The sequence below is a fragment of the Pelodiscus sinensis genome, chromosome 23 (assembly GCF_049634645.1).
Source record: "Pelodiscus sinensis isolate JC-2024 chromosome 23, ASM4963464v1, whole genome shotgun sequence".
NCBI classification, from domain to species: Eukaryota; Metazoa; Chordata; order Testudines; family Trionychidae; genus Pelodiscus; species Pelodiscus sinensis.
Window position 1 is genome coordinate 3,038,608 of NC_134733.1, and position 24,552 is coordinate 3,063,159.

General features: G+C 53.7%; 1 protein-coding gene across 1 annotated transcript; it reads left to right on the forward strand.

Annotated features, from left to right (window-relative positions):
• The first annotated feature begins 2,996 nt into the window (after positions 1 to 2,996).
• On the forward strand, positions 2,997 to 17,758 carry CLDN19 (claudin 19). Its single transcript, XM_075906194.1, has 5 exons — positions 2,997 to 3,333; positions 7,592 to 7,756; positions 12,101 to 12,185; positions 12,968 to 13,114; positions 17,384 to 17,758. Exons 1-5 carry the CDS (start codon positions 3,111 to 3,113, stop codon positions 17,433 to 17,435), a joined length of 672 nt encoding a protein of 223 aa, XP_075762309.1. The 5' UTR covers positions 2,997 to 3,110; the 3' UTR covers positions 17,436 to 17,758.
• The last annotated feature ends 6,794 nt before the right edge of the window (positions 17,759 to 24,552 follow it).

Consider the following 24,552-nt stretch of genomic DNA (forward strand, 5'->3'; position numbering starts at 1 on the left):
CCCTTCCAGCATGTCGGCGTGAGGGCGGGCCGGGTTACCCCAATGAAGCCGGGCAGGTGCCCGGCTGCATTACAGGGAAGGAGCACTTGGATTTTCCAGGCAACTTCCTGGGGCTCTGCCTAAGAACAAAACGATCAAACCCGTCTTGCGTCAAGGAGAGTTTTGTTTACAAATGCGGTGCGCCCGGATTCCATCCCGAATGCCACTTTCGCCCACAGAGCCGGCCTCAGCACAAAGCAGCTCTTGGACACATGCAAACACGAGGCAAAGGTTAAACTCATTAACATGCATCTCATTGGCTCTCTCTGCACGTCCAAGGGAAACAAATTCCTGCAGTTGGCGCAAAGAGGGTTCAGCCCTTGCAAATTCCCGAGAGGCCTCAGTGACACCAGGCCACTTGTGAAACAGAAACACGGGGCCCCGATTTCATCTTGAGCTGCTGCAATTCCCTGCGGCTTCTGCTGGCGCGGTGAGTGCGCAGAGCGTCTGCAGTATGGGCCTGGATTCTGATCTCTCCTGCCCTGATGTGACTCCATTGACTTCCGGGGAGTTCTTCCTGGTCTACGGGAGTGTGAATGAAGGATTCAGACCCAGCTGCTCTGCACTTATCCCCAGCCCTTTCAGAGTGTCTCTGACGCAGAACAGCAGAACCTGGACAGCTTTGTCCCAGGGACTCTGCACCCCGGCTCTATTTGGGAGGGGTAGGCCCTGGCAAGGCGAGGGTTAAGGAGTGGCTCCGGCAGAGCGGAGAAGGGAAGGGCTCAGCTCGGTCTGTGCAGGCAAAGCAGGAGGGACTTGCAGCCTCCTGAAGAGAAGCTGCAGAAGTTCCCCAGGCAGGGAGCAGGCCCTGCAGTCAAGTGACCTTCAGCCATGGGGGAAGGCGGGAAGCAAGGCTGAGGGGAGACCTTTGGGAAATAGCTTGCGAAGGGGATCCCGAGAGAGTCTGGTGGGAGCAGCGGAGGATCTGGAGCCGGGGCAGGATGTGGCCCAGGGAGCAGGCGTGGGGCACAATTGAATGATTGTTTCTTTTGGCCTGGGTTGGAATTGGGTGGTGCAGGGAGGGTCTGTGTTCCCCTGATCCTGGCCCAGACTAGCTGCCAGTAACTGGCGCCCCAGGCGAACCCTGCAATCGGTGCCCCCCCCCCAAACCCCTCAATGATATTGCACCACCATTTGGTGCCCCATTTAACGTGGCGCCCTGGGCGACCCCTAGTTCACCTATATGGACGGGCCGCCCCAGCCCTGGCCACCAACTCCCACCATTGGACAACGCAGCCATTGCATCCCTCCGCTAGGCAAGGTGGCCACTGACTGTCACCACTAGGGGAGTCAGTCCAGAATTGCCACGAGACTGTATTGCTGGCTCCAGCTCCCCTCCCACACCCTCACTTTTGACACCATTGTAATCTAGGCCGCTTGCTCTGTCCCCTGTGAAGCCTGGGGCAGGCGGAGGGAAGCCGGGAAGCAAGAGGGAGCGTCTGCTCTGCTGGGCACTTTCCTCATTGGGACACTGAGAACTCACCTGCATTAGCAGGGTTCAGTGCTGAGCTATGTGGGCAGCTCCGCCAGGCGACATGCTCCCAGAGTCCAGCTGAGGTTTCGTTCCAAGCCCTGAGTCTCAAGGACCGACGCCACACAAATAAATGCAAACACACGATTACGGATATTAAATATCGATGGATTAACTAATCGAATAGTCGATGCATTTTATAGGGTGAGTGTAGCAACAGAAAGGCGAAAGGGCTGCATGGAGCCCGGGATCAGCTGGGGACTCCAGCTGATCCTGGGCTCCACAGGGCGCTGCCGCTTTGAAACACCACGTGGAGGCTGACGCTGGGCTTCTCGCGGTGTTTCAAAGCAGCAGCACTGTACAGAGCCTGGGGTCACCAGGGAACTCACCAGCTGATCCTGGGCTCCACGTAGCGCTAACACTTTGAAACACCGTGTGCAGCCTGGGGACACCCCTGCTGGCCCCCGGCTGCACACAGTGTTTCAAAGCGGCAGCGCCATGTGGAGCCCAGGGTCTGGCCTCAGGCCTCAAGCTTTGAAGTACCCTCCTCTTCCCCCCGTTGCTGCTTCTTCCTGTTAGGCACCCTTCGCACCCCTAGTCAAGATTGCACCCTCAGCAAGTTTGCAGGTGACACCAAGCTAGGGGGAGGGGTAGATATGTTGTAGGGCAGGGATAGGTTGGGCAGATAGAGCTTCTGGATCCTGGGTGTGGTGCTGGACTGCAGGTGACCAACGTCCCTTCTCCTGGCTCTCTCATGATGTTGTGGCTGGATGCAGAGTTCTGCCAGCAGCCAGCGTGGTCTCCTGCCTCTCTTCCTCCCAGATTTCTGCAGACAGGTCCTTAGATGGGGGAAAGTAATTGCCAGGACTTACTGGTACTCCAGAGTCCTTGGCAAGGTGGGGCGTGGCTCTGGGTCCCTGGAAGGGGCGGGTCTGGGGCTCTCCCCCTCCCCCCCGTGGGCTGCACTGCAGGTAGGGCCTGGTGGTGCTGCCGTCCGGGAAGGGTCAGCGACGTCAAAGTGCTGACGTGGCAACATTTTAAGGGGCTCCTTAAAACATCGCTGCAGCAGCTGGGCTGTGTGGGCCCGTCCGGCCGCCAGCTCTTAGCGGTTTGCAGTCCTGGCTGCTCAGTCTCAGGCGCAGGTCCAACGCAGCTTGTACCCAGCCCCAGGCTGACCCGGCGGCCGCCCCGTCCCTAGCCCCGCTGCGGCCGCTTCTGCCCTCGGATCGGGTCCCACCACCTGCCTCGGGCGCAGCATGGGAGGGGGTCGGGCTTTCAGGGGCCGGAAAAGGGGCGAGAGAGGCGCCTCTGTGGGCACAGGGTCTCTGCCCAGGCGTCCTGCCCCCCGAGGGGCTCTGGCTACTTTCCAGCCCAGGACCCCACCGCCCCCCCTCTGAGCGGGCCCCACCCCGGGCCCAGCCCCCTGCCGCCCCCAGGCGCGAGCCCCGCCTCTCTGCGCCCGGCGGCCGGTTCGGGGCGGCTCCTGCCCTGCGGGGGCCGCCCCTGGCACCGCGCGCGGCTGCCCGCCCCGTCGGGTGGGATCGGGGCGGTCGCTTGCTCGGGCTCGGCGCAGCGCGGGCAGGGAGCGGAGCCGCCCGCCATGGCCAGCGCGGGCCTGCAGCTGCTGGGCTATTTCCTGGCGCTGGGCGGCTGGGTCGGCGCCCTGTGCAGCGCGGCGCTGCCGCAGTGGAGGCAGAGCTCGTACGCGGGGGACGCGATCATCACGGCCGTGGGGCTGTACGAGGGGCTGTGGATGAGCTGCGCCGCGCAGAGCACCGGCCAGGTGCAGTGCAAGATGCACGACTCGCTGCTCTCGCTGGACGGTGCGTCCCGCCCGCGCGGGGAGCCGGGGGGCTGCGGGGCGCAGAGGACTCGGGGGCGAAAGGCGCGGGAGCCGAGGGGCACCGGGGCTGCGGGTCGTGGGGAATGCGGGGCGAGAGGCGCCGGGGGATGCGGGGCACGGGAGCCGACGAGTACGGGGGATGCGAGGCGCGGGAGATAAGTGGAGCGGGAGAACCGGGCGGGGTTGGGAGCTGAGAGTTGCGAGGATGCCGCGCACGGGGGCCGCGGAGATGAGGGCGCAGGGGATGCGGGACGCGGGAGGTCCGGAAGCCGGGAACCGCGGGGATGGGGGCGCAGGGGATGCGGGACGCGGGGCGCCGGGGGGGATACGGGGAACGGGAGATGCGTGGAGCAGCAGGCGCTAGAGCCGGAAAACCGCGGGGCATATGGGACCTGGGAGTTGCCGGGATGCCGCGCACGGGGGATGCGGGGCGAGGGGCGCCGGGGGGATACGGGGAACGGGAAGCGCGGGAGCCGGCGGGGGATGCGGGAGATACGCGGAGCGGGAGGCGCGAACCGCGGGGATGGGGGCGCAGGAGATGCGGGGCGAGGGGCGCTCCGGGCAGGTGCAACCCAGGCTCTGTGTCCGGCCCCCAAGGCGTCCGGCCGGGGGGGACCCAAGGGCCCATTTCGGGCGTGGGGGGGGGGGGAGCGGGGAGCAGCCGTGCGCTCCGGGACGCGGCTGGCTCCATCCGATTCCCGGACGCCAAGGGAGCGAGGGGCGGTGGGTTCCCGCATCCCCTGCCTCTCGCACCGCGCTGCCGACGGGCGCTCGCTCGCCAGGTGTGAGAGGCGCAGGCAGGTTGATCGCCCAGTGCCCGCAGTGTCGGCGCCGCACTACTCATGCCTTTGTCCTCACATCGGCGGGGGGGGGGGGGCAGGGCTGTTCCGAAGGGAAACTGAGGCTCGGCTCCCCAGACGTATTTAGGCACCTGGTCCTCTGGTGGGAGTTAGGTGCCCTGGTCCCTACCACAAGCCTGGCTTAAAAATACCCAGCAAACGCTGCCTGCTGCTGCTGGGGATGTGAAGCCAAGTGGGAAATGAGATGAGCCAGTTTGCTGGAGAGGAGTCTACACGCCCAGGGAGCTCACATCCCGCTCCTGGGACCTCGTCCTTTGCCTGTAGCACGGCTGGGTGAGGCAGCATCCCAGGCCTGTTACAATGTGGGAGCAGAAGGTAAATGAGTGAAAACAGGCCCTGAGGACGGGAAGGGGCGTTCTGCTTTGGGGAGCCGGCTGGAACCCGAGGGAAGGCAGGTGTCCGAGCTGAGCGTGTAGCTCCCATTCCTGCTGGGAAGAGCTCATTGTGCAACTGAGCAGGAGCATCACGCCATGAAGTGGGACTCAAAGCACACGAAGGGCTGGGCTTTTCCCCGCTCACGGAGCTTTCCCTGATCTCTCACTTTTGCCCTGCTGAGGGATTTTCCACCCTGGTTTTCGAGCTGTGGGGACAGGAGGCCACATGCCTCGTTTGCCACTGGCACACGATGGCCTTCAATAGGCTGGTGTAATAAATCCTTAGTCCCAGACGAAGAATTTTTAGGCTCAGTGCAACAGTGACCAGGACCTCAGGGCCCCACGTTACGTGTGTTCGGTGAGGAGTCCAACATAGCGTCCAAATTTCAGCTCCTGCCGGAGGCTCACGGTTCTTTTGCTTGCATGGCATAAAGGGCGTCTACTTGCTCCTTTCCCCTCTTCACCTGTCAAAAGGCCAATGAGTGGCAGGCGGGAGGCGTTCCTGCGTAGGGAGCTCACTCAGCCGGCCTGCTGTTCTTGCTAGCGCTGGGGTGACCTAGTGTGACGGCGCGTTGGGGGCCCCCGTCTCCTGCACCCCGAAATGGCACAAACAGACTGCACCAGCCGGTGGAATAGAGGAAGTTTATTGCCTCTCCAGGATACAGCGCAGCACAGATGTAATCTGGTCACAGAGCTGGGCTAGGCTGCCTCAGGCCCCCTTGAGATGGGGGGAGACTGGGCCCCTAAACTCCAGCCCCTTTCCCTAGGCTGTCTCCTCCATGCTCCCAGACAGCAACTAACTAACTCTCTTCCAGCCCTGCCCCCCAGCCAGGGCAGCATCCACCTTCCTTTGTTCCTCTCCATGGGGGGTGTCTGGTTCAACAGGTTTGGGGTCACCTTTGCATAGTGAGGTTTTCCCTGCTGGGTCTTGCTCCAGACAGCAGGGGTCATCACAGCCCAGCAAGTACCCCCACTACGTCACACCTGGATGTCCACAGGAGTCTTCCCGGAGCCTACAGGCGGCGATGTTGTCCCCCGACAAGGTCGCTGTTTCTCTCACAAAATGCCTGGAAATGGCGTCGGCAACTTTTTCCTGCCAACTTGTCCATTTAAGACCGTTCCCACACCCCAGACCACGTTTCTTTTTGTCTTAAGATGGTTCTTGTCCATCTTTTCTGGGGTCACAAGTGGATATAAAGTACTTGGCGGCATTTTCACCCTCGTATTTTAGCCTTAACTAACTCAGTGCATGCAGCTCCTTCCTGGCCAAATTGCGCTTATTTTTGTCGCCTGTTTTACATGGCCCGCGTAAGGGATGACTCAGGGTGACCTTTTGTCCTCTTCTGTCCCTTTCACTCAGACAGGTTTTAAAATCTATCCCAGGCTCCAGGGGCTAAAACAACAGAGTCTAAAGCAGGGGTGGCAATAATATGGCGGCAATTTGCCAGAGCTAGCCCCCAGCGGGCTGCCACAGTTACATTCACCTGCGTGGACACAGGTACCAGAGACTGCAGTTCCCATGGCTGCAGATCGCCATTCCTGGCCAATAGGAGCAGCAGGAAGCAGTGTGGACCAGGATATCCTTTCCTGCAGCTCCCATTGGCTGGGAACAATGATCCACAGCCAATGGGAGCTGTGATGGCCGGTGTCTGTGTCTGTGCAGGTAAATATAGCCGTGGGGCCCACCAGGAGCTCACCCTGGCAGACTGGATTCAGCCCATAGGCCAGTATTTGCCCACCTCTGGTCTAAAGCAGTGAGCATTGGGCTCGTGTGAGACTGTGTGTATGGATCAAATCCAAGCCCAGTGCTCTGGGGCCACAATTTCAGTGCTCCCACAGCTGGTGTCTTTTCTGCTCCCAGACAGCTGGGCGGCTCTTGACTCCACATGCCCTACAGCCCTGGGGAACAAGGCTGGAAGATGGCAGGGGGGTGGCCACACTGGGCAAGTTCAGTGGCTTTTTTAGTCTCAGATGTCTGCCGCCGAAGACTTCCTGCTGCCCACGCTGAGGGTTTTCAAAGCTACTCGGCGGGTAGCTCCGTAACTCAGGTTACAGCGGCTGACAGTCCCACGCCAGAGTGTGTGTTGGATCGCTGCAACGTTCTAGTAGCCACTTCACACTCCAGACTCTCAGATCTCCCACCCCAGGACGGACGGAGGTTGCTGCTGACACTGACTCCGCCCCCCCCCCCCCCCCCCCCCAATATCACAGGCCAGTGAAATGAACAGGCAGCATGAGAGACAGAACGGGGAGAACAAAAGGGATAATCCATTTGGAAAGTTGTTTCTCCCCCGACCTGAGGACTCCAAGATACGTAAATATTATAAATAGAATGGAAACATCCCCCTGAAAATCCTTCAGAGTCAGAGGTGGAAAGGTAGGGCAGAGCAAAAACGTAAGCAAGGGAGGTTGTACCAAAGACACCTGTTGTGAGAGAAATCAGCCAAGGGGAATTTGATCAGTGAGTCAGGGGAAACAAGCCAGCCCATGGCGCATGGGATACATGGCACCCTGGGGGCTGTGCTGGTCACGATGCCTTGGCGAGGTGGGAGAACTGGAGCTGGAGGCTAAATTCCCCCTCCCCCGCCCCGCCAGCCTCCGAAGCCTCCACCTTGGGTTGGGAGCTTGACGAGCGGGGGTTGGGTTGTGGACACTAGATGGCGGGGTGGCTGGCAAGAAGGAGGGTCCCGGAGGTTGGGAAGTGACCTGTTTGAGGGAGAACCACTCCTGGACGGGTCACGATGTGACCACTGGTGCAGAACGGCTCCTCAGTGAAGAGCCAGGGAGCACTAAGCCTGGGAGACCCCACCAGACAAGGTGACCGTGGGGAATGGCTGCTTGGCACCCACGACTTAGGGACACGAATAGGTGCACTCACCAGCACAGAGAATCGAGGCGCTGTTACTCCCCAGTCCCTGGTCTTGTCTAATGATGCCCCTTCTCGTGTCTGGCTCTGCTCCTCTGCTCTACAGCACCAGTGACTTGCACTTCATTTGCTTTGCAGTTCATCTCCAGACCTCCCGGGCACTCATGGTGGTTTCCACCCTCATGGGCTTTGTGGGGGTCATTGTCAGCGTGGTGGGGATGAAATGTACGAAAGTGGCGGACGAGAACCCTGTTGTCAAGAGCCGGATTGCTGTGGCTGGCGGCATCTTCTTCATCCTCGCAGGTAAGTCAAAGTCTGGGGCTCCCTGTACCCACAAACTTCCACCATCCGAGGATCGTCTGAACTGGTCTGCGTGATGTGGGGGAGCACAAACATGGGGCAGCGGCTCCGATGACTTCTCCACAGCTTCTGAATGGGCAAGTAGCCTCAAACCCAGTGTGAGTCATGTCTCTCAGGAGAGAGAGGGTGTGATTTCCTCCAGGGACTTAATAAACTAGACTCATCTCAGCCTCTGTGAGGATCATGGAGGGGAACCTTAAGGAATCCATTTTGAAGCACTTGGAAGAGGGGAAGGTGATCAGGAACAGTCCTCGTGGATTCACCAAGGGCAAGTCATTCCTGACTAACCTGACTAGCTTCTATGATGAGTTAACTGGCTCTGTGGACATGGGGAAGGTGGTGGATGCGCTATACCTTGACTTTAGCAAGGCTTTTGATACGGTTTCCCGCAGGATTCTTGTCAGCAAGTGAAGGAAGTCTGGGTTGGATACATGGACTGTCAGGTGGATAGAAAGCTGGCTAGACTGTCGGGCCCAACGGGTAGTGAGCAACGGCTCGATGTCAGGTTGGCGGTCAGTATCAAGCAGAGTGACCCAAGATTCCGTTCTGGGGCTGCTTTTGTTCCACATCTTTATTAATGACGTGGGGCTGAATTGCATCCTCAGCAAGTTTGCGGATGACACTGAGCTAGGGGGAGAGGTAGATATGCTGGACGGCAGGGATTGGGTCCAGAGTGACCTACACAAATTGGAGGATTGGGCCAAAACAATCGGATGTGGTTCAACAAGTCCTGCACTTAGGATGGAAGAATCCCAAGTATTGTTACAGGCTGGGGCCCGACTGGTTACGTAGCAGTACAGAAGAAAAGGACCTGTTGATTACAGAGGATGAGAAGCTAGATATGAGTCACCAGTGTGCTCTTGTAGCCAAGAAGTCTGACAGCATACTGGGGTCCATTAGGAGGAACATTTCCAGCAGATCAGGGAAATGATTATTCCCCTATATTTGGCACTGGTGAGTCCACAGCTGGAGTGTTGCGTCCAATTACAGAAAAGATGTGGACACATTGGAGAGGGTCCAGCGGAGGGCAATCAAAATGATTAGGCGGCTGGAGCACATGACCGACGAGGAGAGGCTGAGGGATTTGGACTTATTTAGTCTGCAGAAGAGCAGAGTGAGGGGGGATTTGATAGCAGCCTGCAACTTCCTGAAGGGAGGTTCCAAAGAGACTGGAGAGAGGCTGTTCTCAGTGGTGGCAGATAGTGGAACAAGGAGCAATGGTCTCCAGTTGCAGTGGGAGAGGTCTAGGTTGGATAGTAGGAGAAATGATTTCCCTAGGTGGGTGGGGAAGCACTGGACTGGATTCCCTAGGGAGGGGGTGGAATCTCCATCCCTAGAAGTGTTTGACCAAGCCCTGGCTGGGATGATTGAGTTGGGTTGGTCCTGCTTTGGGCAGGGGGCTGGACTCGGTGACTCCTGCGGTCTCTGCCAGCCCTGGGATTCTATGATCTCCACTTCTCCAGCCCAGGTAGTGGTTCTAAAGGGGGCCTCCCCTTTTAACTATGGGGATGTGGGAAAGTGTACACTGAGGGGTGTTCAGATAAGTGGCACTTGTTTCCAGCGGAGCCATTTGGCTTCCCCAAGGCTCCGTGTGTTCCCTCCTCCCAGTCTCTTAAGGGCATGAAATGGGAGTGGTGGGCAGAGTAGCCCAGCCCCTCGTTATTTTGCCCACTGATTAGGGCTTGTGTCTGACTCATGGATCTTGGTTCTTCAGTTTTCAGACCCAGATTTTCTTGTCTACCAGGCATGAGACCAGCGCAATGCTTGGGTAACATCTGGAGGCCTTTGTGGTTTGGACTCATCCATCCTCTGTCTCATTTTCCTGCAGCTGTTTATAACATCTGTTAGTGACAATAACTTTCCCAGCAACATTACAGCTCCTGGTGACATCTGAGGCACCTACACGTGCTTCTTACAGTTACCTCACAATTAGGGGACATGGGTAGGCCCATTCACCACAGCTGAGTACCCGCTCAAGACAGTGTCATTCATGATCTCGCCCGGCCCTACCCTATGGTCACTCCTGCCACGCCTACTTTGTGTTCCCTTGTTTATATAGCCAAGGATCCTGTTAGCACCAGTTCCCCTTGGCACCCACTTAGCACCACGGCTTGCCAGGACACAATCCCCCAGCCATAAAGTGTGCCCTACAGTCTGTTTCCGACTGTGCGCGTTTTGTCTTTGGCTAAATTCAGTGATGTTGTTTAATTGCACCCAGGTAACAAGCGATCAGAGTGGCCCGTCTCAATGACCATCCTAGTCATTATTTACCAGTCCACCAATCTCTGTGTCATCTCCAACCCTGTTTTATTTCCAGATTGTTGATAAAGACAGTGAATAGCCTTGGGCCAAGAACAGGTCCTGGTGGGATGTCACTAGACTAGAACATCCCTACTTACCGATGAGTCCTCATTAACAATGTCAGCAAAGGTTCTCTGACTGACTCCTTTGCTGTGCCTGCAGAGTCCAGATCTGTGCTCCGACCCCTGGGCTTTGAATCCAGTCTGGGAAAACTTCCCTGGTCTTCCATGGTTAAATAGCTACCCTTAAGAACTCGGGAGACAAATCACTTCTTCTGGTCTGGGATCCTCTTTGTTTATAGCCGTTTCGCAGCAGGAAAGAGAACTAATTTGACTGTTTTGCACCTTATATTTATTCCTGCTTCAAAGGGATCTTGTCTCTTGAAAATGGGGCCTAAACTGGGGTCCCAGTTCCACACCGAGTATCTCCTCTGACTTGAGTTCAAAAAGAACTTAGCTACCTTTATGAGGGACAGGACCATCTATGGCTATCAGCCAGGCTGGGCAGGATCGTGTCCCTAGCCTCTGTCAGAAGGGCTGTGTTTAGACTGGCCAGTTTTTCCGGAAAATCAGCCGCTTTTCCAGAAAAACTTGCCAGCTGTCTACACTGGCCGCTTGAATTTCCCCAAAAGCACTGACGATCTCATGTATGATCGTCAGTGTTTTTGCAGAAATACTGTGCTGCTCCCGTTCGGGCAAAAGTCCCTTTTGCGCAAAACTTTTGCACAAAAGGGCCAGTGTAGACAGCTCAGATTTGTTTTCTGCAAAAAACCTCCGATCACGAAAATGGCGATCGGGGCTTTTTTGCGGAAAAGCACGTCTACATTGGCATGGACGTTTTTCCGCAAAAGCGCATCGTTATACTGCGAACTCCGTGCCAATCTAAACGCTCTTTTCCAAAAATGCTTTTAATGGAAAACTTTTCTGTTAAAAGCATTTCCAGAAAATCATGCCAGTCTAGACGTAGCCAAGCTGTGAATGGCTGACAGGGGAGGGATCGTTGGATGATTCCCTGTTCTGTTCATTCCTTCTGGGGCACCTGGCATTGGCCGCTGTCTGAAGACAGGACGCTGGGGGTATGTCTACACTACCCCGCTAGTTCGAACTAGCGGGGGTAATGTAGTCATCCGCAGTTGCAAATGAAGCCCGGGATTTGAATTTCCCGGGCTTCATTTGCATGAAGCCGGCCGGCGCCATTTTTAAATGCCGGCTAGTTCGAACCCCGTGCCGCGCGGCTACACGTGGCACGGAGTAGCTAGTTCGGATTAGGCTTCCACGTTCCACGAGGAGTACAGCCAATTCGTATTAGAAGCCTAATCCGAACTAGCTACTCCGTGCCGCGTGTTGCCGCGCGGCACGGGGTTCGAACTAGCCGGCATTTAAAAATGGCGCCGGCCGGCTTCATGCAAATGAAGCCCGGGAAATTCAAATCCCGGGCTTCATTTGCAACTGCGGATGACTACATTACCCCTGCTAGTTCGAACTAGCGGGGTAGTGTAGACATACCCTGGGCTAGACTGGCCTTTGGTCTGCCCCTGTAGGGCCGTTCTTATTCATGTATGTAAACTGAAAGCATGTTTTAGCCAGGTCACATTAACTACCTGTTGCTCCTGCCTGGCCAGCTGCCTCTTAGAATCTTCCTCCTTGTTTTTAAGTAGCATGGGGACAGTTTTAGCCCTTTATTGGAAAGTCCTTTCCTGCCGCGTATTACGTGTGGGATGGTGGGTCTGCATCCCAACTTGCACCGAAATCCCAAAGGCTGTTGAAACCCCTGTTGTTATTTTGGGTCACGTTTGTCCATAGCCCAAGAGTCCAATTTGCTGTTACCAATGGAACTTATTAGTTAGAGAGGATAAGAACAGACTATTAAAGGGCTCAGAGACCTTTTCAAAGCCAATGAGTGTGTTAAACTGTAATGCTGACAGTGGGAGAACGCCTGGAAAGGCCTCCGGGGGCTGATTCCTGGGTTCTTGTTGTGTGTCCCCAGGTCTGTGCACCTTAACAGCTGTTTCATGGTATGCCACGCAGGTGACCTACGAGTTCTTCAACCCCAGCACTCCAGTCAATGCCCGGTAAGATCTTCTCCATAAATCGGCAGTTCGGGGGGAAGCTGTTTTCCTGGGGTTGTAGCTCATTGGTGGCATTGTGACAAAAGTGCTCAGCCCTGGGCATGGTTCTCAGAGCCTGGTGCCCCTTTGCCTCAGCCCCACTGCCCCTGGGCCTCCTGAGACACAAGTAAAGAAGTGGTATGCACAGTCCTACCCCCTGCACGGCCCTGTCTGCTCCCGCCATGGCTCACATGACCCTTCTCGCTCCTCTGGGCGCCTGACCCTGTGTTCATGCCACAGCAGGGCCCGTAGGCCCCCATACGTCCTCCAGGAGACTCCATCACTTTGTCAAACTAGCTGGCAGCAGCCCCCTGCCGGTGTCAATGCCCCAGTTCTCCCTTGGCCAGCCTGCTTCCCAAGTCCTTTTTCCTGTGCCATCAGCACAGGGCCCGTCCCATCTGGGGAGCCAGACAGCGGGGCCCAGGCGGGTCACTGCCCCCTCAGAAGTGCTTGGCATTTGCCATGTATGAAGATGGTGAATAAGCCCGGCCTCCTCCCCCAACCCCAGCCATTCTGGAGAGCTGTCCACCCTGTGGTCCGGCCGCACGCTGGCTCTGGGACCCGTCTGGCCTGGCTTCCTCCAGAACGCCCACTACTCCAGCAGCCTGAGGGGGTGAACGCGAGTCTCCCGAGAGGCAGGGGCCATGTGCCACATCTGTGCCTACGTGGGCCCCGGGTGATGTGTCGGTGAATGGCCCCTCCATGTGCTCCCGTGTCTCCACCAGCTCTTTTCTCTCTTGCTCTAGGTATGAATTTGGTTCCGCCCTGTTTGTCGGCTGGGCGTCTGCCAGCCTGATGATGTTGGGAGGGTCCTTCCTGTGCTGCTCTTGCCCCACCGAGGAGAGGCAAGGACAGCAGTACTACAGGCAGTCGCAGCCTTCGACAGCTAGGGAGTACGTCTGAGCCCTGGCCTCCCACCCGCCGCCCAACGCTTCCCTTCCTGCTCCAGCACCTGCTAGAGACCGGGGTGTTCCCGAGAGACACTGGGTCCTTTGCCGGTGCTGCCCCTGCAGCCTTGGGGGAGGGCCCTTCCCATGAAACTCTGACTCCTGTAAAACACACACGTCTCAGGGGTGTCTCAGATAGCCTGAGGGCAGCTACACTCGCGGCACAAGCATCTAAAATGTGTTTCTCCACATAGCTCTTGCGTCAGCCGCTGCCAGGTTCTTCTCCTTCTAGTTCAGTCTGTGCTGGTCTCACGGCCAGGTGTATCCCCATGCCAGCTTTGCTTGGCCTCAGCCATGCCGGCCAGCCCACCAGTGAGAACACAGGACTGGCCAGACTGGGGCCCAGCCAGGCCAGCACCCTGTGTGTGACAGAGGCAAGTCCCAGAATGGCCAGAACCCACTGGGAATGGGTTTTCCTCATTCCTGCCAGATACGGGTTGATTCCTCCTATATACAAATGCAGCTGTTACCTAGCTACGTGTTCAAAAACCGTAACTCGTTCTCCTGCTCCTTGGTATCTTGGGGCGTTGAGTCCCACAGGTTGGTTTCGTGTTGTGTAACATTGAGTCTCTCTGCTTCGTTTACATTTTATTGTATTTTAACTTCCCTGGGTCTCCCCTGCCCCTTGTGGGTCAGAGAGGCCAAACGGGAGGGTCTGGCTGAGGTTCTTGGGCCAGTCATCGCTCAAGATACTTTTACCAGGTCACCTCTTTTACCTCCTAGGCCTTCCAGGCCTCTGAAGGTTTTGTTGCTCTTCTCTGGCCTTTTTCCTTCTCTCCTCCCTCCTCGGGATGGCCCGGCTGGACCTGACGGCAGCATTTCTGGAGAGTTTGCCACCGATTTACATCGCGGCATTCACAGCAGTGTCCACAATGCAAAGGTTGCACCTTTACACACCCTGTTCACAGGCAGCTAGAGGACGTTTCTGAAGCTTCCGTCTCTCAGACTGAAATTCGGCAGCGTTTGGTGCCGTCTGAGCACTTAGGAAAAATCCCGGCAAAACTTATTTTTTCGAGTCTCAGAGCTGAGCGGCCTGTGGAGGGGCAGCTGAAGTTTGGCCGGGGTCAGCCCAGAGAGAGGAGTAGCCGGCCTGGGGAGGGAGAGAAAAGGGTTTGATTTGGCTGAGTTCTGAGCACTCAAAAATGGGGTTTTGAATTGGTACAATCCTTCCTCCCTTTTTTTGCTCCGTACATATCCCAGGGAGGGTGGGACCCGCTGAGCGCCGAGTCAGACTTTCAAAGGGGGTTTATACTCACCAGCTCCCCCGGAACAATGGAGGGTCCTGTCCCTCCACAGGAGAACACTGGATCACTTCTCAAATCTGGCTCTAACGCTTTTGATCCAGTGCCTGTTCCAAGCCAACCAGGGAATTTCATGCTGTTCCAGAAACCCAGGGCCTGGCATAGCTAGCTCAGGAGGCACGAGGTGAGCAGAGCCACGTGACCGAGCTTAGGAGCTGGCAAAGCAAAGTGGCTGGAGAGTCTCCTTTGCACTTTGGTAACTGGCTTTGGAGCCGCAAATGGAAAAGGCGTCTGACTAGGGGAGCACCTGAGGTCTGATAGCACAGCAGGGGCTCTGCCCTAGCACAGGTGAGGAACTCAGCGGAGCAGGTACCTTCCCCTCCTGCCAAAGCCCCAGTGGTCCCGGTAGATCTTCAGGCAGGACATCTGGGCACATCCAGGCTACACGAGGAGCATCAGAAAGAATATAGAGCAGGTGTTCTCAGCAGCTGGCAGCTCTTGGTCAAGCCAACTGGATTCTGGTGGTTGTAGACAAGGATGTTAAATATCCGTTAATTGAATAGTCGAGTGACCTCGTGAATTCTTATTGCTTAGTTGACTATTCTATAGTCCTCAGGGGCGGGGCCAGCAGCTGCTGTATCAGAGGCAGCAGTGCAGGGTTTCAGACCAGAGCTCCCCTCGTGGACTGGATGCCTGTCACCCTGTGCTGCTGCCTCTGATAAAAAGGCAGCAGCATGGGGTGGCAGCAGCCCCTGTCTAAGGCGGGTCTGAGCTCCTGGATCCGGCATGAGCTGGAAGTGAGCTGGGCTGCCTGCCTGCCTGGCTCCTAATACACTTGAAATGCAGAGCCGCAGCGGGAGCAGGTTCTGGACCCAGTGTGAGCTAGAACTGAGCCGGGCTGCTGGCAAACCTGCAAACAAGTGTACCGGCAAAGGTGGTGGGGAGGAAATGTGTGTAGCCTGTCGCATTAACTTATAAGCTTTGGTTAATCGACTATACTATTACATCCCTAGTTGTAGAGAAGAATGTCAGTATTCCGAGGGCACCCAGCCAAACAGCTCAAGGGTATAGGATAAGCACAAGTTTCTTACGGGTGTTTTGGTAGTTGCAATGTTAAAGTCCTGGAGTTGGACCCGCATTAGGAGACTGTCACTAAGTTTGCACAATTGAGCACTTAAGTGAGGAAGTGCCTGTGCACTTAACCTTAACCTTAACTCTGCCCCCTTATGCATGTACATTCATACAGGTGTTAACCATGTCAAGTACTATTAAGCAACTACTGTATCATAGCCTATCTTTTCTAACCCCCTAGATATACATGTAGCCTCTTATACTACTATGTACTAAAGTCTCTGCATATGTGACACTCCCCTATATTAGCTGTTGTATATTGTCTAACAACAGAATAATATTGAAAATGTCCTAAAGTAGATAAATGCTTAGGGTTAGATTACACCACTGACTTTTTCAATGACGGTCAGTGGTGTTAATGCATACAATAGTTTACACAGTAACATACGCAGCCCTTGGAAACACACATACCTTTCTGCCAGCCTTCAGCAAACTGAGTGTTACACTTTTCTGCCTAGTTAGAAATATATCGATAGCTTTCAAAATGGTCACATGCAAGTGTCAGTTCTCTACTGATCCCTCCTCCCCACAGAAACAGCAGAACAATATTTCTTTTTAAAAAGTGCATCTAATTCTCTGGAAAAGTAACACAAGGTCTGTGAGGCCAGGTCACCTGAGAAATGCAAAAGTTGCTCCATTAAATAGACACCAAACAGCTTGAGAGGTCCGGATGTAGGGCCCCGTTCTGGAATCTGGAATCTCTCGGGTAGAATGTGCTCTTGAGATAATGCCATTGAAAGCAATGGGGGTCGGGTGACTCGTGGGATTTACCAAGGTGCCTACATGCATCTTGATGTGTCTAAATACCTTTAAACATCTGGCCTATGGCCAGAGCCTCCCTGTGCTAGGGGAGCCAACCGGCTCCCATGGAATGTTTTGATTTATTTACCTCCCGCCCCCCATGCCTACTTTGCATTTTGAAAGTGATGCTTTTGACAGGATCCCAGGGTGCAGCTGGGACTGTGGGGCCACTCTGCCCCTTTCACCCCCAGCCGGGGCTGCTTCTCTCACTGCTTTGCTAGTGACAAGCAGCAACCCCCTCCGGGGGCCGTGATCACTCAGCACAATTGCATGTAGAGCCCCACCGCCGCTAGACTGCAGGAACGCTCCCTGCATCACTTGTGAATCACTCAGGCTGTGTCCAGACTGCAGGCTTCTTTCGGAAGAAACTTTTTTCAGGAGAGATCTTCTGAAAAAACGTCTTCCGACAGAGAGCGTCCACACTGCCAAAGCGCATTGAAAAAGAGACCTGCGTTTTCAAAAGAGAGCACACACAGTGAATGGACACTATCTCGCATGTAATCTGTGAGGGTCTGTCTACACGAGCCCCCTAGTTCGAACTAGGGAGGCTAACGTAGGCATTCGAAGTTGCAAATGAAGCCTGGGATTTAAATATTCTGGGCTTCATTTGTATCTTCCCGTCCGGTCGCCATTTTGAAATTTCACTAGTCCAGACTAACTGCCCGCGGCTACACGTGGCAGAGACCCGATAGTTCGAATTAAAGCCCTAATTCGAACTACCTGTTATTCCTCCTGCAAGGAGGTTTCAAGTGACTGTTATAACATCAGTCTTACGAGCTTTTAGAAGTAGCATGAAATTCTTATTGTCTCTGGGTTGCAGCCAGTTTTTAGTCCACAGGAGAGATTTTTTTTTACATCTATGCCAAATCCAAATTCACTTTTCAAGCTAAATGTTGCCAAACTCTCAGGTGTTTTAGGGAGACCTGAGTGCACTGAAGATCAGAAGGGAACATAGCAGGATGATCTTTCTGCCCTATTTGCTATTTGTTTTTTTTTTCTACATAACTCTGCACTAATGGCCTCTCTCTCTTTTGAATTTCAGACCCAATGTAAAAATGTCTTCTTCACCCATCAGGGGAGAGCAGTGTTTATAGTCTATCGTCACCCATCTGGGGAGAACAGCTTATTATGTTTCCTTCAAAAAAGTCTAAAAAAATTAAGTGAAATAAGTATAGTAAGGATTTGACGAGAAAGCTGTGATACATTTTCTGCAAGGTCTTTTGTTACAAAGAGTACAGAACTGTGTATATGAACATTTTTATTCTTTTAATTTAAAACTGACCATTTAACTTTTCTATGGTCCAAAATGTACTTAAGGGGAATTATACTGTTTGGAATTTCAAATGTCTTTTGATTGTTTATACTAAAAATCACAACTCGGAGGTTATTAAAATAGTTGTGTTCTTTGCCATCTTTCTAACTGCTGGTCTCTCTTTTACTCTTTAACACTGACAGCTCCTTTTATGCAGCCCTCCAGAAAATTCTTGTAACCAGGCTCTGACCCTCTCTGTACCAGGCGGGATGATAGGAGTTACTATAGAGAACTTTCTGGGTGTCTGGCTGGTGAGTCTTGCCCACATGCTCAGGGTTCAGCTGATCGCCATATTTGAGATTGGGAAGGAATTTTCCTCCAGAGTAGATTGGCCGAGGCTCTGGAGGTTTTTCGCCTTCCTCTGTAGCATGGGACATGAATCACTTGTTGGAGGATTCTCTGCATCTTGGGGTCTTCGAACCATCATTTGAGTGTTTCTAGTCTATCGTCACATTTTCAAAAGTGACTCACCCACTGGAAGCCCAAGGGCCTTTTAAAATGAGGGGTCGGTGCCCATGTGTAGCAGCAGGCACCACACAAACAGTGCGCATAAGGCTAGTGTCTGAGACATCCCCCAGCCTGGCTTTTGCTAACCTGCCATATAGATAAGCCCTGAGCCTCACTGAAAGTCAGCGGAGGTCCGGGCCTAAGCGAGGTAGCTTGTCACTAAGAAATCCAGGGGACAGAGGAGTACGGGTGTGTGTGTGTGTGTGTGTGTGTCACCCCTCCCCATGTGGGGAGGCATGGGAAGTCTGTTATCCTTCCCCATGAGGGGAGGCATCCCCCCCATGTCTGTCACCCCTTTCCATGAGGGGAAGTATGGGGGGGGGTCTGTTACCCCTCCCCATGAGCCTTAAAAATCAGAAGATAAATGAAAAGATCCCGAGTGCGCAGTGTTTCTTTTTAACGGGCTCAGTCGGCTCGGTGTGGATTTGAACCTTTGTACGAGTGATTGCCTTTGGACTCACGTGAGTTTAGGGGAATATGGTCTCCCCAGGTTTGGGGAAGGAGCAGGCCCAGAGGACCAATGTAGGCTGAGCTGGTTGATTTGGCAAGGCCGGGGAGGACGGAGTGGTTTGGGGCAATTTGCCCACGTGGGAACCCTTTGGGGTAAAGGAAGGCAGCCTGGGAAGAAGTTTGGGCTTATAGTGGGAGGCAGAGAGAAGTGCAGGTATCCGGGAAGGGTGGAAGACGCAGAGAGGACGGGGACAAAGGCACCCCCAGGCGGGGCAGACATGTCCATGGTGGAGGAGGAAGAGATCCAGGACTCTGGACTTGTGCAGGCAAGAGAGGGGGCCCGGCAGAGCAATGAGCCGCTGGGAGCTGTATGGGGAAAGAAGGAAAGGGGAGCGAGCACCGGTGGGAGGCGGGAAGGCAGAGAAGATCTGTGGTGGGAGCAGAGGCCTGTAGCTAGCCAGGCCCTGGCTTCAGGATCCTGACACTACGTCTCCTCTCCGCTCACTGACTTGACACCGACCCTCAGCTCAGCCCAGACTCCTTCTTCCTGGGACTTTGTTCCCTTCGCTGGCCTCTCTGGCCAGAATGTTCATTCCCTGGTTACTTACGTTTTTCAGCCTTGTGGCTAAACGAAGCCTTAATTAACAGAGGCTGCCAGGGCAGTGGCCTGTAAGCTGTGGGGCATAAAAACATCTGTTCAGTCAGTTCACAGTTTAGATTGTGCCTAATTGGGTGTGATGCTTTGGGCTTCGCTAATTTAAACGGACTTTTCCCGTGCGCTGGGCCATAGGTTCAGCCGCCCAGCAAGCCCCGCCCTATCAGCTGTGCCGGGAGGCTGCAATGCTGGTTAGGAGGCAGTGTTGCCTGTCTTGATGGTCGCTGGCCACGTCACTAACCAATCATCTGCCACCTGCGCTCCTGCATGCAGGACAATAAGCCCTGGTCTACATGAGGGCGTTATTTCGTAATAACAAGCGGAGCGTCCATACTACCAAGCCCGTTGTTTCGAAATACGGGCTGGTTGCTTAGGAATAATTCCTGCTTCCCACGAGGGATAACGCTGATTTCAAAATGGTTATTTCAAAATAGCAGAAGTGTGGATGCGCCACGGCTGCTATTTTGAAATAACGACTCCCCAAAGTAATTCAAAGTAATTACTCCCCAGTGCCTCCTGGGGCTGTAAGTCGACGTAGCGTGTCCACATTAAGGGGGCCTGCCTCGGACTAATTTTGAGGCTTCCCCGTAGTGTGGACGTGCTATTTTCAAACCGTTATTTTGGGAGTGATTATTTCAAAATAATTTCCTAGTGTAGACATGCCCTAAGCATCAGGTTTTCAAGTGCTTAGCTCCCTATGTCAGTTATGGGCAGTATCAGTCCAATTCTGGCCCCCCTGTTACAGAAAGAATGTGGACACAGTGGAGAGAATCCAGCAGAGGGCAATACAAATGATGAGGGGGCTGGAGCACATGACTGATGGGGAGAGGCTGAGGGATTTTGGACTTGTTTAGTCTATGGAAGAGCGAGGGGGGATTTGAGAGCAGCCTTCAATTACCTGAAGGGGGCTCCAAAGAGGATGGAGAGAGGCTGTTCTCAGTGGGGGGGAGCAGTGGTCTCACGTTACAGTGGGGGAGGTCTAGATTGGGTATTAGAAAAAATGATTTCCTTAGGAGGGTGGGGAAGCGCTGGGCTGGGTTCCCTAGTAGAATCTCCATCCTAGAGGTTTTTAAGTCCTGGCTTGACCAAGCCCTGGCTGGGATGATTGAGTTGGGGTGGGTCCTGCTTTGGGCAGGGGGCTGGACTTGATACCTCCTGAGGTCTCTGCCAGCCCTGGGATTCTGCGATGTGGAGAGAGCACGTGTCATGCTGCCTGGAGCATGGACTGTGAGCGCCAGCCCCAAGGCAGACACCCAGATGGGTGCTATGTTTTATTTCACCAACCCGGTAACAAATGTGAACTCCCAAAGTACTTCGATAATCGTATTGTGGGGTCACAGGCACACCTCTGTCTCATCAGCCAGGCAAGCTGGATTTTGAGATAACGGCTCATTTTTACACTAAAGATCACAAAATAGGTTGTGACCAGTCACTTCCTCCAGATTAATTTGTACCTTAGATCTCACACCGGAGACAATGCCTGCAGGCAATCCTATAGTAAACTAACCATGAATTTATAAACTAGGGAAAAGTAAGGGAAAGTTATTCACAGGTTAAAGCAGGCATGAGTGAGTTACAGTCTATGGTTCCAAAAGGTGACAGAGCTGTAGTGATCTCCCAGCACCGAATGCCATTCATGGCTATGCCAGTGAGACCCTGGGGGGGGTCTCTGCTTTTGTCTCTTAGCTCCAGCCCTTCTGCGAGTCCAGACTGCTGTTCCATAACACTAGTCATTTTTGTTGCCCATCCCTGTATTTGTTTAGTGCAATATTTCTTTTTTGAGATGAGAAGAGCACATCTGCACACAGTATTCAAGATGCAGGTGTGCCATGGATTTCTATAGGGATAATATGATATTTTCCATCTTAGTATCTATCCATTGGCTCCCTTTTCTACTCCACGTGTTTTTTCACCTCTCTCAGGAATACGATGGTGATAACGTCCTTCTTTCCAAACACAATAGTAAAATTAGGGTTGATTTTAAATGAGAGTGGGTTAGTGGGAGAATTAAAGGTTTAGCGGGGCAGCCAGGGGGGAGCACTTCTCGGGGGTACAGTTGGGGGGCAGCGGGGTGCACAGCTGCACTAACCACCATTCACTTTCTGGCTGTAATGGAATGTGAGCGGTGGTGCCGGCGGCCTGGTGGGTTCTGGCCAACCGCGTGGCAGTAAGCGGCTGCCTCCTTTGCGCAGGCTGGAGCTGGGGCACGCACGGTGAGACAAGCAGTCCCTACTGGCCTGGGGCAGCCTCACCAGCTCCGGTTCCAGCTCCGGCAATGGAATGTGGCAGTGGGCGGCTGTCCCCTTTGCTCTGGTTGGGGCCGTGTTACCGGCTCCGGTTCCAGCTCCGGCAGGGGGGTCATCACTTACACTTCAATGAGGACATCACTCGAACTCAAATGCGCGGTGGTTTGAGTTGCCCTGTATTCTTTGTCTTAATTAACAAACTGGTTCTATTAAAATGGCTGAATTTCTTAAATTATTATGTCAAACTCAGTAGGCTCTCTCGTTTGGGTTAGTTTTAATTGGACAGATTGCCTGCCTTTACATTTTTTAAAAATCATACTTAATGTTGCACTTTTAATGCAACATTTTCAAATGGTCAAAAGTTACAATCAAAGCTGTAAAACAAATTGTATCTTTTCTGAATATACTTCTAACTCATAATCTACTGACTCTTCACAACATGAGGAAGACATAGCATAGAGCAAGGCAGCCATAACTGATGTCAGGGCTGCCTGAGATACAATAGCTGAAGAAATCAGAATGCCAACCATCAAGCATGTAATTCACAAATTCAAAAGCCCCAAAAGGACTATTAGATTAGTGACGCTCAACCTTTCCAGACTGCTGGACCCCCCTTTTAGGAGGTTGGTTTAGCTTGTGTACCCCCACGTTTAAAAACGACTTCCTTACAAAATCAGTGATAATCACTGAAACACATGACTCAGCGATGCAAACTCAATCCCCAGCACAAAAATCGATGAATGAATATGTGTATGTGTATGTGTGTGTGTGAGAGAGAGAGAGAGCGAGAAGGAGAGAGAGGGAGAGAGGCATTTCTGGGGGTGTGTATGGAGGCAGGTAGATGTATGAGAGCAGTAAACAAACACACGTATCAAACAGTGCACTGCTCAGGAGAGCAATAGCTGGAGTAGCTCCCTCTATTCATAATTATAGCTTCTTTGATGTTGAAAGTAAGGAAGTAAAGTTGAAAGTAAACTGTTTTCAGTTATAGGATTTTTGAGTCACATTATCAGGAAATTTAAGATAATCGACACGTCTGACTGAACAGATTTATAAGTCCCATTGTTTGTCAGACAAGTAGTTTCCTTCGTGGCTACTGAAAATTTTGCAGCATTAACTTTATTTATTTGTTTTCATATTATTTAAAGTTATTTAAAGCTGTTAATTATCCCGTGCTTTAGTATTCTTTCTTCCATAACATTTACAACTATATTAGCGATAGTTGTTAGTAACTGGTGGGTGGCACCCATCCAAACAAGCGCACAGATGGAAAATCTTAGAGGGAACACTGGTGGCCAGCTGTCCTGTTTTAAAGGCACAGTCCCATTTTTAAGCCCTCCTGCAAGTGTCCCAACTTTTTCTTAAAAATGGGCAAATTGTCCCGTATTTTATGTCTCCCCCTCCCCCCACCCCAGTGCATTAGTTCTGGCAGATCTTGCTGCAGGGAGGGTGAGGTTCAGTGGTCAGTGATGGGGGTGGGTGTGCTGGGCGATCAAAGGGGTGAACACCAGTAGATTCTTGGGGTGCATTTCTGCATGCAGTCGTTCTTTCATCTAGTGACATGCGTTTTCAGCATCACTTTCAACGTTCCATTACATCTCTCCCCCCGACTGTTTGCTTCTGGGGGGCAGCTGTGGCAGACCTCACTGCATGCAAGTCCCAGTAGCTTCTGAAAACTACAGACAGGAATTTGCACCGTGGTCTGACAAAATGTCCTCGGGGCTTCCTCCATGTCTCCTGTTGAAGCTGTTCCACTGGGTACAAATAATTCAGCTGTTACTGGAGCCGGGACTGGACCACCAGATTCTGGAGACATTTCCCCCCATTGGCAATGTAAATATTAGCCCAAGTGTAATAGCTTCACTTGGAGCGACGAGGGCTCAGAGCATCCCATATGGCCCAGTGGTTCAGGCCTCTCATGCTCTTCCCCACAGGAAGGTTGGGGAATCAAACCAAGGCCTAAAACACTGGGCGAGGCTCTAAGCAGATCTCGACATGTTAGAAAAGAGGCAGCCTGACCTCGCCCGCAGCATTTGAAAGGGTCCTAACGCTGGCGGCTTGCTCTGAGCGTGTGCACCAGCTACGCCCCACGGGCAAGATAGGCAAAGGGGTCTCCACCTCCCCCCGGCTTGTGGCTCACGCTGGAGCGTAGGCCGCTGGGTGCCTAGAGGGAGGCAGCAGCATGAGCGTGCAGAGGCAGAAACACAGATACACTTGGAACTTTGATTTTGAACATTTAAGCACCCGCGGGATGAGACAGCTGGGCAGCAGTTTTAACAGCTGCAGTAGCACCAGAATCTGGGTTCCTGGCACCTAAGTACCTTCATGGGTCTGGGCCTCAGCGATTATCTGCTGGCCTTGGGGATAGCAGAGAGAACCAAGGCCTCAGGCCTGGCAAATGTTTTCTACCCTGGCCAAAGCAAAAGCTAACAGCCCCGGCACACACATGAATGTTACAATGGACGCTTGAGCAAAAGGGAAAAACATCCCCAGTGACTCCCAAGTCAGCCGTAGCAAATCAGCGCGATAGTGAGGAAGTCCCCACAACGCCCACAGCCCTGGGAACTCAGGCTCCTGGGCAAGCAGTGGAAGTGCAGGGAAGTCCTGAGAAAAAGGCCCCCTCTCACCCTCTCCCTCTGCCGAGGCACCACTGCTAAGAACTTTGCCCTCACAACAATGTGTCCCGTGTAGCTCTGCTGACCTGGCTGGGAACTGACTGGCTGAGGGCCATCCCGCAAAGCACAAAGAGGAAAACAGAGGGCTGGTTCAAGGCTCCGCTTCCCAAACAAGATATCAGACAGGGCATCTAGCAGCCTCCTTGGCGTCGGGGCCTTGGCCAAGTGGTCGAAGGGGCATGACCGGGCCAGGAACGATAACAATACACTGGTGCGGCACTACACAGAGCAGGAACATTTTACTGCTCCGGGCGCTTGTGCAAGGCAAGACTGGCTGACGTGAGAACCAGACGCACGCACTTGGGGTTTCCCAGTGGCCAGTGCTGGAACAGGGCTGCCTTTGACAAGGGCACATCCCCTCATCTC

Bases quoted from the DNA above. Each gene is read 5' to 3' on its own strand.
- CLDN19 (XM_075906194.1), top strand. From the start codon at position 3,111: ATGGCCAGCGCGGGCCTGCAGCTGCTGGGCTATTTCCTGGCGCTGGGC. The intron at 3,334-7,591 runs GTGCGTCCCGCC...TTTGCTTTGCAG, and splicing joins CTCGCTGCTCTCGCTGGACG to TTCATCTCCAGACCTCCCGG. The intron at 13,115-17,383 runs GTACGTCTGAGC...TTTGAATTTCAG, and splicing joins CAGCCTTCGACAGCTAGGGA to ACCCAATGTAAAAATGTCTT.